General features: G+C 37.1%; 1 protein-coding gene and 1 pseudogene across 1 annotated transcript; both read left to right on the top strand.

Annotated features, from left to right (window-relative positions):
* Positions 1-2,225, top strand: part of LOC139711889 (uncharacterized) — a 54,463-nt pseudogene extending 52,238 nt beyond the window's left edge.
* A 3,127-nt stretch (positions 2,226-5,352) lies between these two features.
* On the top strand, positions 5,353-15,649 carry LOC139711885 (uncharacterized). The gene is made up of 6 exons (XM_071623734.1): positions 5,353-5,520; positions 7,836-7,885; positions 8,415-8,522; positions 10,300-10,492; positions 11,274-11,435; positions 14,396-15,649. Exons 1-6 carry the CDS (start codon positions 5,496-5,498, stop codon positions 14,560-14,562), a joined length of 705 nt encoding a protein of 234 aa, XP_071479835.1. The 5' UTR covers positions 5,353-5,495; the 3' UTR covers positions 14,563-15,649.
* The last annotated feature ends 288 nt before the right edge of the window (positions 15,650-15,937 follow it).

Genomic DNA, 15,937 nt, shown 5'->3' with positions numbered 1-15,937 from the left:
TTATTACACTGCTTTTCAGATCGCACGGTCTGTTACCATGACATAACAGAAATTGGTGAAAGCGCAAGAACGTTACCAGCTAACATCAAATCGGTGATTGGATCATTATTGAAATGATACTTCATCTCTAACGATAATAAAATCATCCATCATGCTTGTCAGTGTACTTGCAAATATCAACAATAATCTAATTTCTCTCAGTGGCCATTGATGATTGTGATGATTGATGCATTGCTCGTTAACATTTGTTTTCCGTCCTTTAATCTCCCCCTCCCCCCTTTTTTTTCTCTCCAGTTGCTCAAGAAAAGTTATGTCCTGTTCTCGACTACATCCTTGACGACTGCAGTGTTATCGATGGCTTCAGGGGGCTGGGGTCTGGAGGGTATAGGGAAGCTTTCAGCAGTCCGTGCAATCGACACCAGCTCTGCTACACTTGTGTAAGTTGCACTTTGTGTGTAGACCGATTCATACAACTTGCTTGTACTCAAAATGTTAAGCACAGAACGATAAAAGGGTAGTTCCGAACCATTTCTATGTAATCAGTTTGGAAAAAATAATAGACACAAATCTGAACAATTGGTCAAAATTTGATAAAAATTAGGGGAGTTATGAAATTGTAATTTTTTGCTAAGTTCTCAAACAGTCAATTTGCATATCACAGTTTACCATATCTCTAGTCTTCACAAAATGTTGAAATATAAGTCTCGATTCCTAATGTATATGACCAGTCTGGTCAGTGTTTTGAAGTAAATTAGCCAGAAATTACAGCATGAGTGTAACCGCCATAGCAGAAATTTTAATTTTCGTCATTTTTTCTTGTCCACGATTATGGAAATAATGAGGTGATAAATCACCGGCTGATGTATTTGGAAATTCAAATCAATTGTTTTTCATTTACATTTTCTTCACATTTTCATAATTCTTCTAATTCTTATCCGATTTTAATCAAATAACTAATAACTGGTGGTGAATTTAAGATCTGCCACAGCAATGCAAGCGATCCAAAGTTTGGATAACGAACATTTTAGCTGGACGTGAGATGGTAGCGTATAACCTATGATGATTTCTGTTTTGTCTCTCTTACAGAGTCACTCATATGGAATACCCACAAATCTATGCGACGAAATTTACAAAGCCGAGCTTCTCACACTATGCAACGGCGACGCAGAATGTAAGCAACGAGCAAAGTATTTCTGGCTTGCTGCCACCAACGAGAGAACACCGCCTAACTTCCCGCTATCCGTGTGCAGTGACAAATGTGTGTTGGATTATTTGTTAGGTGATTAGTGTATCCATCTCTGTTACATTTCATTATATTAAAGAGCTGATCTTCTTATGGAAGTAGACTAATAGTCCGGCGATCAATGGCTATCATTGAAACAAACATGTCACATTGATTCTTACTCTATTTATAAAGATTTATCAAACGTCAGGATTTTATGTATTTTTATTATGTCTATCTCGTGAGATTGTTTACAGTGGTGCCCCAAATCAAACCATATGTATTCATCGCTAAAATGTTTATTCGCGGTAATATTGATGTGTTTTAACATACTTTGCACAGCATTTAGACTAGTAATTTCAAGTCTGTTACTTTGTAAGCTTTGATTTTTCGAGCAGAAGCCATTGTTCCATTGCCTTTCCTTTCCATATATATTTGTCACAAAATAGTGGAACTCATATCATTATATTGCTGTATTCTGTTCGTCACACTTCAAAACGAGGCCACATTAAAAGCATAGAGTATGAAAATAATTGATGTATTCAATCTCAACTATAATGCGAGAAATAATGACTAGCATTTTTCCACTTCCAACACATAGAACATCAGAAACAGAAAGTTAATCCGTGCACGTTCCAAGGTAGGTGATTTGAAAACATCTTTTTCTCTCAATACTTAAGCTGAGACTGTAAGGTCAAGCTGTTTTAGACTGTGTTATTCGGCGGTTGATTCGCAATCTATGTCATTTATTTTCATTTTACCTGTTTACACACATATTGATTAAAAAGTATTTATTTGTATTTGCGAAAGATTAGATGAGTATATTTTGTATATCTAGAAATGTCACAAATTATTTTGTATTCATTTGAGTGGATATTTTCTAATTACAACGAGAAAGTCTTATTCCATCTCACAAACAAGTGAAATGCTTGAAAACTCACATCATATTATCGGTACACCTAATCTTTATAGAACATTATATGTAGTCATGTTTTTATGTTTATACGTCTTTTCTTGAAGCACTTGAACGAATCTGAAACAGTTGGAAATTTCCGAGGCATGTTTCTGCAATATGTATTGGTATGATAAATACTTCCATCGCAGAGGATACATACAAGAGATTTTGTCTTATCTGTCTGTCCAGTTCTGCCTTTTTTCTTTTAAAGAAAGAGACATGAAGTAAAATATATTGGTGACGTAGGATGCTGTACTGGAATTAATAAGAAAAACGTTCACAGCGACGAAAAGATGTTTATCCTATCTGCTCAACACATAATTGGAGACAGACAGACAGACAGACAGAGATACAGATACATTCCCATCAATCATGCATAAAGAAGAAACTAAACACACCTACACTTTCTCTGTACATATACTCACAAAACACACACGTGCACTCACATTATCCGGTAGATCTCAGTGTGGTCCCAAAATGCAGGAAATGTTGGCACTAATCATACTACACACTTAGACGCCGTAGATACGTGTTCAGGTAAAATGTTTATCACGCGACCAGGTAAAACCTGGTATTTTGTATCTGTTTACCCCTGTTTGATATGATTGCCGACACCTAGCTGTTGATAATACAACAAAATGGAGTGTAACTGTTGAGCACAAGTCAAATCTAGTGACGCCTTCTGACACAGCACCGATCCGGATTTTGACGTGCTTCTCTTCTATCCTCCGCATCTGTACAAACTTAGATTACGCCAAGGAGTTAACATGAGTCGCTACAAAGTAATTTGCACCATTCATATTCTTTTTTTCGCTTTGTTCAGTCGATCCTATCACGACTATAGAAACAATGCATGTGACTGTTATACCTAATGACTTTCCTAGCATAGGATAAGCAGCTTGTATCAATTTGAAGCAATAAACGCTCCAAACAAACTAGCCAACTGAGACCCTGTTGATGAAAATGTTGAAAGGGGAAAGAATACTACATTGTATGTGAATCAGAGCTTTATCCTCAAGTTTACATTGTGACGTCGTTATAGATGATCTACTTGGAAGAAAGTTGGATCAAGAGACAATGGCTAACAAGTCTGAGTGTAAATGAATCATTCGTGAATTCATCCCTCATCGCTAAACAAGTGCGTACGACAGTGAAACTAATTTCGATATAATTCCTGTGAGAAACCCGCACGTCTCCCTGTCATCCATCAATAAATAGATCGTTCATCATTCCAACATAGTCTTTACTTGTCTCTATGTGTCATTCTTTATCAAACTTGTGAGCACGAGAGAAGAGCAAGATTCTGCCAAAGTTTCACTGTGTGACGGTGACCAAAGTCTCTCTTCCGACAACTTGCCTGTCTGCCAATTAGAGGCGTTCCATTTATTTCTTATTATGAGGATTTTATGTGAATTGTGTATTTGAAAGGTGGCTTCATTATTTATTTATTTTTTTTTTTTGGTTTCCGACGCACCCGGAGTTTAAGTCTCTTAAAACTTTTCACACAGCCTGACACTAATGTTTCAGTCTACTACGAGGGGACGTATTAGAGCTTGTTATGATCCATATCATTCTTACTGTCATGTTTATCATGGCGAGGATAAGTTGACGTGATACATCATATTAGGGCTCGACACTATTCTTCCCTCCGGAGGCACGTTCTGGCCACTAAAAGCTTTTCATCTGAAGTTTTCAATGGCCCCCCCAAAAAATGCCCCAAATAAAAGGGGACATACCAATCCATTTTAAATCTTAGGGCCACCAAAAGATAAGGAAATTTAGTGACCCAACATCAACTTTTAGTGGCCCCGGGCTCAAATGTCGAGACCTATGATATATATATATATATATATATATATATATATATATATATATATATATATATATATATATATATAAATATATATATATATAATTATATACACTCAACCAAAAAAGTAAGTTTCCCCGTAGCATTTTTGGATATATCTCATAAAATATTTTACCGATTTTCATGATTCAAACGGGAATGGATAGGGAATTTTATCACTCATAACATGTATGGCATATCATTGCCACCAGATATCATTATTGGCGCGAAAAAATGCATGTTATGTCAAAATGCATGGACAAAAAAGTTGCACTTCAGGTGATGTGAAGCATATTATGTACATTTCCTACGCAAGTTAGCAAATTACCTTTTTAAATTGTTATGTAATTCTCAGGAATTTCTTCAGGTACAATGTGCTTCCCTATTAAACAGATGTTATGCACACTTTTTAAACAATAGGCCTTTTCAATATGAAAATGTTGGTCGAAGCCATGTGCTTTTTAATTCCAATTCGGGTTGATCACATTGATGTGCATATGCCATTTTGCATCATGCCGCGTCTGCAAATTTTTGAAAGAGGGAGAGCTACAGCTTTCCTTGAAGCTGGGGTTCCGGTTAAGGAGGTGGCCAGGAGACTAGGGGTTTCACCCAATGCCATAAGGAAACTTAGAATAAACCGTGCCTAAAAGTTCAGAATCATGAGTGATTGTTTGATTATTTGTGTAAAAGTCAATGCATATCACTAAAGTGCAACTTTTTTTTTTTCATGCATTGTGACATAAAATGCATTTGTTTTTTCACACCAATAATGATATCTGGTGGCAATGATATGCCATTCATGTTATGAGTAATAAAATTCCCTATCCATTCCCGTTTGAATTATGAAAATCGGTAAAATACTTTTTGAGATATATCCAAAAATGCAAGGGGGAACTTACTTTTTTGGTTGAGTGTATGATGTATGCATATAAGTGGATGTCTGTACTTGCGTATGTAGGGCTACTTACACCTGTCTACATAATAATGTTATGTAACCTTGCAGAGGAAAACAAAGTAGAGAGAGAGAGAGAGAGAGAGAGAGAGAAAATGAGAGAACACGAGAGTACATTCTTTGCCAATATATCATTTTATAGTCACCAACAAAACGAAATAGAAAGAATTGTCCAATGCTAATCACAGGTGGCGCCCTTATTATACCTGTCCTGAGCGGTATAATCTACACATTTCGGCAGTGAGTTATTTACCTAGCCTTCAACGGATTGTGTTAAAACGATTCACGTGATTCAAGGTCTAGGAGAGATAGACTAATAAAAACCTCAATACACTTTGGACCTTAATAGCCTGCTCCAAAGCTATGATCACAGTCTGAGCAATGGTAACCGAAAGATGATTAGAATTCACCTTTGAGAGGTTTGTTACTGCTGCTCTTTTGCCCTATAGACTATCAAGCAATGTGCACCACACTATCGCCACTTCCATAAACTACTGAATACTCTACCTCAAAAACAATGGCAAGGAGACAATACGCCGCTGGTAAGTAAGGTGTTTGATTCTTGAAGTACATCAATTCTTACATATTATTCAAAGAAGGGTATTCAAAAGGCCCCATAGACTCTTCTGTAGTAAGTTCGATAAACCAGTATACGTCTTTTGAGAATGCTTAATTGTCTTCCTCATGGCAATGCATGAGATTCAATTCAAATAAAGTAGGAGATAAAAATAAAGGCACGAGATTATGCTCCGGTTCAATCTATGCACGGCAATGTAGGCACATGTCGAAATATCTGTGCCATACAATACTTATCAGTTTGGCGAAAATTGTTTGTACTGCATTCAAAAGATTTATGGATCACAGCTAATGTTTGACACGTCACCCTTCTAGATCAGAATCACTTTTTACATGACGCTTTGCCCTACTATAGTGAATATATAAAGTTAATTCAATCACCTCCAAGTGACAAGACATTTAGTCTTGTACATACCGTGATCGTGATTTGGCTAAGAATGTCACGTCAAATAAAGGCTACAGCTAACATGTTTGATAAACTGCTGTAAGATCGGGTCGCTTCTCATGAAATTATTTAAGTACGTATTTTTAATTCTGCCCGGAATTTCCCATCAAGGTGTGATGTAGGAAATAAATGTCCAAACGTGTACCAGTTTCAACCAGTGATTTCCCTCTTTTATAAAAAAAAAAATACTATGCACACAGCACTGCAGGGGACGCTTCAAATTGAATTTTCTAACTAGTTGATATCACGTTAAGCATCATTCAAACAAAGGACATAGTATGATTTTGGTTTTAACGGGCCCAATTGCTGCAGTGGGGTGTAATGACAAACGTCGTGGAGTCATTCATTTATTATGGTAGTGTATCAAAAAGTATTTAGAATAGTAAAAATGTAAATGAATGACATGAATAGTACCAAGAGATAATTATTGTAGGTAGTTCAAGATGCACCTATATATCCACATGTCAATTATCGTCTAGAGAAATAAACTTGAAGACGCCTGTAACGGGAGGCTATAAATCACCCGGTCTGCAAGTTTGATGGAGTAACGATTGTTGCTCTTGTACTTTGGCTTCCAGCGTAATTGATACAAAGACAATGATTCTAATAAACTTCCTGACTTTGGATGCACTATGGCCCTTGGACTGTTGGAGTCGCTAATCTCGACCAGTCCATGTATTCATTTGCAGTAATATCCTCTTTTAGAGGTAAAGGTCAGGAAATAGCAACATGAGCAATGCCAAGAGCAGACAATGGTCAGCGTACATAAGGTCAACTATACCCCCTCCCTTCAACCCCCCCCCCCCAAGACATGAATATATCTAGACATTTTATCCTATAGGCAGAAGGATATGGGTTAGTGCTTCTCTCTCTCATCCTCGTAACCTCTTCACCTGTCGTTTTACCTCTGTGGTGTGTTTTTTTTTGATAAAACCTCGAAATACCTTTTTATATTTCCAAGAACCATGTCGAGTATGAATCATAGTCGCGTTCAGATTGGCAAAAAAAGAAAGAAAGAAGCGAAGTCTTCGCGATAGTCCGTTCACACTGGCAGTAAAACTTCTCTCTATCTTTTGTCAATGTGACCTCGGCTATTTGCACTTTTGAGACCAGTCTAGGTGCTTTACAGATTGTTCCAAATTTCTTATGCTTTGAAATAATTATGCCCTCCCCCCCTCAATTAACTGTACCCTGTTTTAGATCGACTTACATGACTTACGACTTGAGTCTGTCATATCAGTAATCACACTCAGATTTCTTTGTGGCAGTATTTAACTATTACAGGAACAGTCGTTTGTTACTGCATTAGCAAGACATCATAACCCCGTTCCACTCAAACATCACATTACTGCGGCCAAGACAAAATTCAAAATGCGATCGATTTTAATTCCTGAGTAGTTATATAAATAGTGAAGATCTGGGCCCTTGTGCATAAAACCCTTACCGCTGGACTTACCGCTCCCTTCTAGCGGTAAGTCTTCAAATTAGCGGTAAATTTTATAATCCTTGATGATGATTGGCTGTGACGCCTAATTTTGACGGTAATTACCATTGAAATTCAGCGGTAAGTTTTATGCAAAGGGCCACTGCTGTTTGAATAAAAATCTGAAATAGGCGTACATTGTTTCTTTGCACTAATTTGTTATAGGTGATGTCGAGCATTGACAGGTGATTTCAGTTTGTTTGTTTTTCTTGTGTGTTTTTTTTTTTGCTTGCTTTTTAAGAATAATTGGATCTTCTACTCGCTCTTCCTAAGTATTATTTTGTGTTATGTTGTGTTTGATATATACGTATACCCAAACATTCAATTCTGTGTTTACCCTCTTTCGATACCAGGAATCCTGACTTTATGTATGGTGAACCTCTTGATTCAGCACGCCAGCACAGTAAGAATCTATATTTCTTTACTCTAGACTGTGGGGAGAACAGAGAAATTATCACAAAAATGTCATTATTTTACTCTTTCAGTAGTTTTAATTTGCTTAACTTAATTAAGAGTTGACGAGAGAGGTTTGATTACTTACACATCTGGATAGAATATTTCCGGACTAAAGGTTCTTCCTGATTTGTATTTTCTATATACTTGCGTCATTAGATTACCAAAAAAAAAAATACAACGTAAAGGAATGTGGAAAGACTCTGATGAAGAGGCTCCTTAAATAGCATTATTCCGCTTAGCATAAATTACTTTAAAAAATCAAATTCTTATTCAGTTTCGTCAATAAAATAATTTATATTGTCTCCACTTGCTCGTACTCATCTTGAACACGCATTTTTCAAGATGCAGAGTGTAATTGACATTTTCTTCGCAATTCACATTATTCAGCAAATCATCATATAATGTCTACCTTATGTTTATGATCTTGAGTCACTCATACACCAATTTTGTCTGTTATTGTTTTGATTGGCATGCAGCACGTTCCCAGTCCCAGTGATTTCCAATGGCGGGTGAAACATGATGGCAGTCTTTGTATGATCATGGGCTTCAACGCTACCATCGAGTTCGACGAAGCCACCTTACCGGTCAGCACACCCCTTAACCGTACCTACGCTGACTTCAGCCGAATAGGACCGAAAGAAACGCTAAAGCAAAAACAGAAACCCCTCTCCCCCAGTCCATTTCTCCCAATTCTTTCCATTATATTGTTTTACACAGTGACTTGTAGAATGGATTCATTCTAATCGTGGTGTGATTTGCCCTCACTGCCTCCAAACACCGCCACATCGTTTTTCACTTGAGAAATAGGACGAAATGCTATCCATTCTTAGTATCGGGGGATTATTGATGACGTCATCCTATACAGTGTGACAGCAAGATTATCTATGTCGACTAGTGCACACAAAAACTCCAAAAAGTAAACAGACATAAAGTTTATTTCTTTGCGATTTTTTCTTGGTTACGAAGTGACTCACTAACTAGTCGTTGAACAATGTTTAAAAAAAAGGTACCAGATGTTATTTCATATGAGTTGATAGGAGTGCAATTATATTCATCTGTAGCTCAACACTGCGGAGCATCGGGAAAGTTTGAAGATATTGCACTGGTTGCCAAGAAATGCATGTTAACTACTGCATAATCGTGTAAAACTGCCTCAATAGAAAACATTAAGTAGTGTAGGTTGACTGTCTTATCGTGTGGACATTACTGCCACCTGTAGAGAAATGACCCAAAAATAATGAAATGAATTTCATAAGATAGAAGTCTAGAAGGCAGATAACAACTCTCAATTTTAATTCAAAATCATTCTGAGTTTCTAGATGAATTACTCGATAGGAAAACCACTGCAATGAGAAAAAGCCAGATTCTTTATGATAACGATTCACGATTCTTTGAAATAATTGTTACAGTATATTGATTGCTTAATCAATATTGTTAAAATGAGCATCTCTTTGTATCCACTTTTGTAAGAATAAACGTTATCATTCTTTTTCACTAAAATGCGGGCACATTGGTGTGTATACAATAATCATGATTGAAACTGAAGAAATATAAGGGAATACACGTTTCGACGGGTGCGCGTAACGAGTTAGACACCTACGAGTTCTACAACTCACGAGTCAAACAACCCACGAATCACACAGCCCACGAGTCATAGTCCATGAGTCATTCAAGCCTAAACCTCTAAGTGAGCAAGGTCCATGAGCTCGCCGTCAAATAAAATATACCCACGAGCTATACGGTCCACCAGCTCGACACTATGAAAAAAGGCCCACGAGACTGACATTTACATCACAGGGCTTTGTATTTAGTGTCGGTCTCGTGGGCCTTTTTTAACTTTGTGTAGAGCTTGTGTAGTAGAGCTCTAAGGCGTCATTTGCCTAGTGTCAAGCTCGTGAGCCTTTTTGTCTGGTGTCGAGATCATCGAGATCTCGTGGACCTATGGGCCTTTTATTTTCATTGTCGAACTTGTGGGCTCTATGACTCGTGGACTGTATAACCCATGGGCCTTTTTTTCATGGTCGAGCTCGTGGGCTGTATGACCCGGATTGTACTTGCTATTAAGATATGCGTAGAACATAAATTCTGTTGAAACTAATCAAACATCTAATCGTTACCATCACCAGCAAATTGTTATGTATGAAATAAATTTTAGCTTTGACTCAATGTTCTTCCACTCAAGGAGACAAACTTTTATTTCTAATATTTCATCTTATCTGAAATAAAATCAACCAGTCAATCAACGTTGTACCAAAGTATCTCTTATTCTCATGTTCATAGCTAAGATCTGGACTCACATTGTCTGTTCCTGGTTGCAGTAGAAAAAAATGAAATATTTTACTACTTGTTACGTTAAAACAGCAACCAGTCTACATCCCAACCTCGGCAGACGCCAGCCCTTCGATGTGTGGCGATGACTTCTCGATCTTCATGCTACAATTCGACGTCGATGTGGATATCGAGGTCGAGATCGCCTTCATGTTCAACAAGACCGACACGGAGTGGATGATGACGATGTTAGAAGTGGAATTATACGATGACACGAGTCGTAAAGGTTTGCAGTTTTGACATGACACAGGGGAAATCATTCAGAAGAACGAACAAATTTATAGTGATTAAAAAAATAACATAATGAAGAGTGACAAACACAAGTGACTGACACAAAGAGACATATGCACTTACATGACAAAAGATAAGTATTGTGCTAAAATAGATTTATGTGTTGTCAATGGTCGTGTTCTAATACGACTGTGTCCACGGTTAGAATCTGTATTAAAACCTTGTGAAAATATAACCGTCTTCTTTAAGCGCTGAAATAACCTTCAGTTTATGCGAACTTTATTTATCATATACGGAGTTGGCAATTGATTTAAGAATCCAAATGATATAATGAAAGGTCTTGCACAAAATGATTGAAAGTGTAACTCTACAAGACAAATGCATCGGAATCACAATTGCTTGAACTGAGATTAATTATAATTTGCTTCACAAAATGATGTCACTTTACGAGGTATGATTTAAGGACGTATGGACATTAGTTATTCCAGAGTAATCACTCACTATGTACCTCAATGAAATGGATAATCAGTGATATTAATGATGTCTTATGAGAAGGAGGAGAATTGAAGCGTAAGTAGCATAAAGAAGCATTGATTCTTAAATATTTAACGTATGGGCTAGATTTTTCTTTTGTAATAATGATTTGCATGGGTCACTTAGAACATTTATATATAATTCAGCAGCAGGAATATGCTTCTACCTTTGTTATTGATGAATTAGTGCAAAAGAAAAGAGAGTGATATCAAAGTAAAGCGAGATTCGACTTCTTTTGTCAGTCCTTTCTTTCAATAAGAGTGAAATCCTACAAGAGGAGTTCACCGCAGCTCTGGGCTACTATCTGGAGTGTGAGAGTGAACTACGTGTCGACAGCACGCCCGTCACGTTCGACTTCATCGAGGTCATGCAGCCGTTCGCCGTCGGCGGTGATGAGGGAATCGGTATGTCAGACAGCTAAATTACTACTTAACTAACATTGAGTAGTCTTCGATATTGACGTATAGAAGTTATAAAAATGTGCGTCACCAGCGTATAATAAAGTTGATGAAATCTCTTACAAAATGCAACAAAAATGAGCATTGATTATAGGCTGAAGGAGTGGTATAGTTTTGCTTGAGACCTGGCTTCAGGTTGTGTGGGGTTTTTTTGCGAGATAATGAGAAACCTCTTACAAAGTATGAAAAAGTATTTGATTCCAAGAGGAATTCAACGTTTATTTGGTGATAATTGTTTTGAAAAGGATGAAATATCCAAAACAAAGTGATACTAATAAAAGGTGGAATGCACCTTTATTTCTAAGGATCACTTTGTTTTACTTTGTTTTTGGATATTTTAGCCATTTCAAAACTGATTTTCAAGCTTGAAATTCTTAAAATGGTATGCTCTGTAACATTTCATACGTGGATTCTTAGTTTCTCGCAAAAAGTTAATGTTTTAAATGCTCAATCCTCTTTTCCAGCAATATACCACCCCTTTAACTTGATGAATCATTTTCTGCTCATCGGGATGTCTTAGTTCACTATATGATACCAAACACCTCATTTTCCTCATCTAAGTCTGGATCAAAATGTCTTTATGGTTGAGTCCCGTCTGATATCAAACAATATTAGGATATTAGACGTTGTTCGTACATGAATCACACAGTATGATATCACAGAATGTCTGTATCAATAGCACAATGACCCATCGTCACCAGGTGTGAATTCATGACTCCCGTTTGCCATTATTTCTTTCTCAAATATGCACTTGGATTGAGTATCAGTTCATACAGTGTGGTGCACGGTGGAGATAACTTTAACATCATGACATGATATTGCTAGTTGATTAGATTTACTAGGTGTTACCAAAAAACATTTCCCACTTTTGATCCTTAATATAGTTCTAAAACGATACATAAAGCTACGGTCACAAAGGTTCGTACGAACGATGCGTTCGTACGAATGTCGCTGTTCGTACGAATTCTGGAGTTCGTAAAGATTCGTAGATGGGGCACAGATTCTTACGGCCTTCTCGCGAATTTCGTACGAACGCTGTTTAATTCGCAAGAACAACTGAAGACCTTTTAGAGAAACGAAATGATTTTCAGCTATACAACGGCCCTGGTATTCGTACGTTTTTCGTTTTTCGAAGAATGCCTTGAGTTATTCTTTCGTCAGACTTACGGCCATCTTACGATTTCTTTTTGTCGTAAGATGGTCGTACGTGCAACTCAAGGCGTTCCAAGTCATTCGCAAGAAGATTTTACGATTTATTTTTTTGTTTGTATATTTCATCGGGTTGTTAAAAAGACGCTGCCGTGTCCTGTCCAAAATTCTGTAACAGTTGAAAGTTTTATACTTCAAGATGGCAGCATTGCCAAGGAGACTATATCTCCCTCCTTTCTTTTCTTCCCCTTCCCCCTTTTCCCTTTGATTACCTTCCGTTTTGGCCCCATATTTAACAGAGATGCTTTCTGGTCGAACTTTATACCCCATAAAACTCAACAGTTGCACAAATTGTGTACCTACGCCTTACGAGTTCCTTACGAACGTCTTACAAACTCGAAGAGTTATTCGTAAGAACGCCATACGAATCTCCGTTCATAAGGCATTCTTACGGAAAGACGTAGAGCCCTCTATGAACGACTTAAGGTGTTTTTGCAATCATCGTAATAATTTAAGGCTTCTAGAATTGTCTCTCGACCCGACAAAATCTTGCGTAGTTCTTACGATGTTCGTGTGACGTTCGTACGACCGCCTTACGAAGAGAGGGTTTCGTACGAAGCTAAAAAAATCTTGGATAAGACCATCGACCAGGCTATGAACTTACGAACGGTCTACGAACGGTCTACGAACGCTGGTTTCGTACCGCTTTCTTAGGAAGATCTTACGAAATTGTCTAAAAATCGTTCGTACGTCGTTCGTAGCAGTTCTTAATGGTATTTGTGACCGAGCCATTAGATAACACTGTCATTGATGTGAGCAAGAGTTGAATAGTGTACAATTTAGTTGAAGGTGATTTGAATATGAGAGCATGAATTAGTTTCGTTAAACCCATGATCAATTCCGAAGTTAAGTTCCAGATCTTGGTCAAATTTGAACCCTCTGTACAAAACTGGACTTTACACGAGGACCAATGTGCTTACAATAACCCTGATCAATAGACATGAATACCACGAATATCATTTTTTTTCGGAGCTCTGCTGACTAAGCTTCTGGTCTCTTGCTCCAAGGCACATGAATGTTTTATTAATATATAATTCATGATGGATTGCCCTGGGCACTGCTAGTCTGAGTTCATGATAAAGGGTAAAATGCATGCACACGAAAAAAAAAAATAAGCGCATGTTTTCATGTGCTTGCATACACTACATTTCAGGATGAATAAAGACTAGCTGTTATGGTGGAATTTCTCATGAATATGTAATAGAGCACTTAAACCTTGGCCATTGTTGAGGACCATTGTCAGGGTGTTAACCAACCACTCCCAAATGTCTCCCATACACACCAATTGCCCCTTGTGCAAAATTAAAGTTTTGTACAATAAAGCAAAATCTGAAACCTAACTTGAAAATAAATCTTGAATTTAATGAAACTGATCTATGCTTTCATTTTTAAATTACCTCCAACAAAATCATACACTATTCAGCTATTGCTCGTATCAATATCAGTGATATCTGATATATAGTTTTTCTACTATCAAGGATCAAAAGTGGGAAATGTTTTTTGTAACACCTATTATATTCTTCTTTTCTCTCTCAAACAAAGGGCCACTAAAATTCTGTGGCATTCGATTAATTAAAATTACAAAATATTTCTAGCATGAATAATAACAGAGACCTTTTTACAACTATAATTTGCCACAAATGGTAATATTCTTCTTCCAAAGCACTTAAAGTCGAATTCCGATATTCACTCCTCAGAGTATATCTGCCTTGCTGATAGGCCATCGAGCACCCCGAGACTTGGCCTCATTGTCATCTGTGTGATAGCCGTCATGCTGCTGGCTGTGGGGTCCTGCTACGTCTACAACCGAATGATCAACAGGCGATCAATACGATACCGACGCTCGCTCCACTACGTCAATTGAAGTCTTTGCAACAATATACCTCCACTGGAAGAAAATATATCCATCAAACGATTGTGCCTGGAGAAAGAGAATTCCACAGCTCTCTCACCGAAAAGGGAGAACTTTGAGATCGCGAGAAGACAAGTAAACTCGCATCTTATCTTTTGAAAGATTTGAGGGACTTCCATCATCAAGAGCAGCTTTACAGATAGAAAGTTTAGTTCAGTTCATTTTTCTTCTTTTTCTTATTTCCCAATGATAACCATGAATATTATAACCGTCAAAATAATAGTGTATTTCATTTCACATGATATACAGAAAACATGCTGTTTAATTAAAGACTGGAAAGTTTGTGAATTATCCAGTGGAAATACACAGTACTCTCCTATTACTGTAAAGTTGTAAACAGAAGAATTAGTTCAGTATGCTAGAAGTGTATGTGTGTGTGTGTTTCCTCGAAATAACAAAATCATATGACTCCGAAGACAAAAGTACATAATGTCCTATTTTGTGCACATGTTGATACACACATGTATAGGCCTAAGTAACAACCCACTAAATAAACCTTGAAACGTAAATGAAATTCATGACCTGAGAGACATTTTGGAACATGGTTGAGCATGAAATAAATTCTGCCTCTTCCAAAAATAAAATATTATTCATCATGTTAATATCTGTTTCTGTATTAATGTTTTTATCTACCTTGACATTTTCCAAACAGACAGTGTCCGAAGTTGACATTTTGTTGTTCAGCTGATACCATGAAGACCCTGTAAAAACCAAGAACTTGTGACACTTTAGTGGGAGAAAAGGCATTATCGACCTCTACTTCTATATAATGAAACAAAATTGGGAACTTCCAGGGGAAAATGCACTATAGAGGGCGCTTGCTTTTATCCAATCCACAAGTAGACGTAAGTCCGTATCTTCCAACTGAAGACAACAGTACTGTGGACTTTGGGTTAGACTCATTGAAACAACATTCGCCTCTATATCAATACTGTGCATACCTTCAGGCTACAAACTATGTAATTTTGATTGTCGAAAATCCTTGCCTTTTTGCAATCGTCGTCTGGACGTCATATTTTGTTGTCTGAATAGTGACATAATCAGGTCATGTCATATCATATTAAATCTATCATTCAGTATTTGGTAATCGATGTATTCAATTTTCTCTTATTCTTTTGTGTTTTCAGTACATCATTTGTTATGTCCCTCTTTACCAGATAAATGTTTGATTTTAATCACTGACTGGATGCAGCCATGGGGAATTGATTAGAAATCATTGTTGAGCAACGCCATAGACTCAATTTTAACGATATTCTGCATTCTACACAGGGTTATATATATGTATATATATATATATATATATATATATATATATATATATATATAT

Source organism: Diadema antillarum, unplaced genomic scaffold, assembly GCF_040938485.1.
Source record: "Diadema antillarum isolate AM-2024a unplaced genomic scaffold, OU_Dant_1.0 seq00001725_RagTag, whole genome shotgun sequence".
NCBI classification, from domain to species: domain Eukaryota; kingdom Metazoa; phylum Echinodermata; class Echinoidea; order Diadematoida; family Diadematidae; genus Diadema; species Diadema antillarum.
The sequence above is the reverse complement of the archived record's forward strand: the minus strand, read 5'-3'. Positions and strand labels throughout refer to the sequence as shown.

Excerpts from the sequence above, each read along its gene's own strand:
- LOC139711885 (XM_071623734.1), top strand. The coding sequence starts at position 5,496 with ATGGCAAGGAGACAATACGCCGCTG. Across the intron at positions 5,521-7,835 it reads AAGGAGACAATACGCCGCTG|GAATCCTGACTTTATGTATG; the intron begins GTAAGTAAGGTG and ends TTTCGATACCAG. Across the intron at positions 7,886-8,414 it reads TGATTCAGCACGCCAGCACA|CACGTTCCCAGTCCCAGTGA; the intron begins GTAAGAATCTAT and ends ATTGGCATGCAG.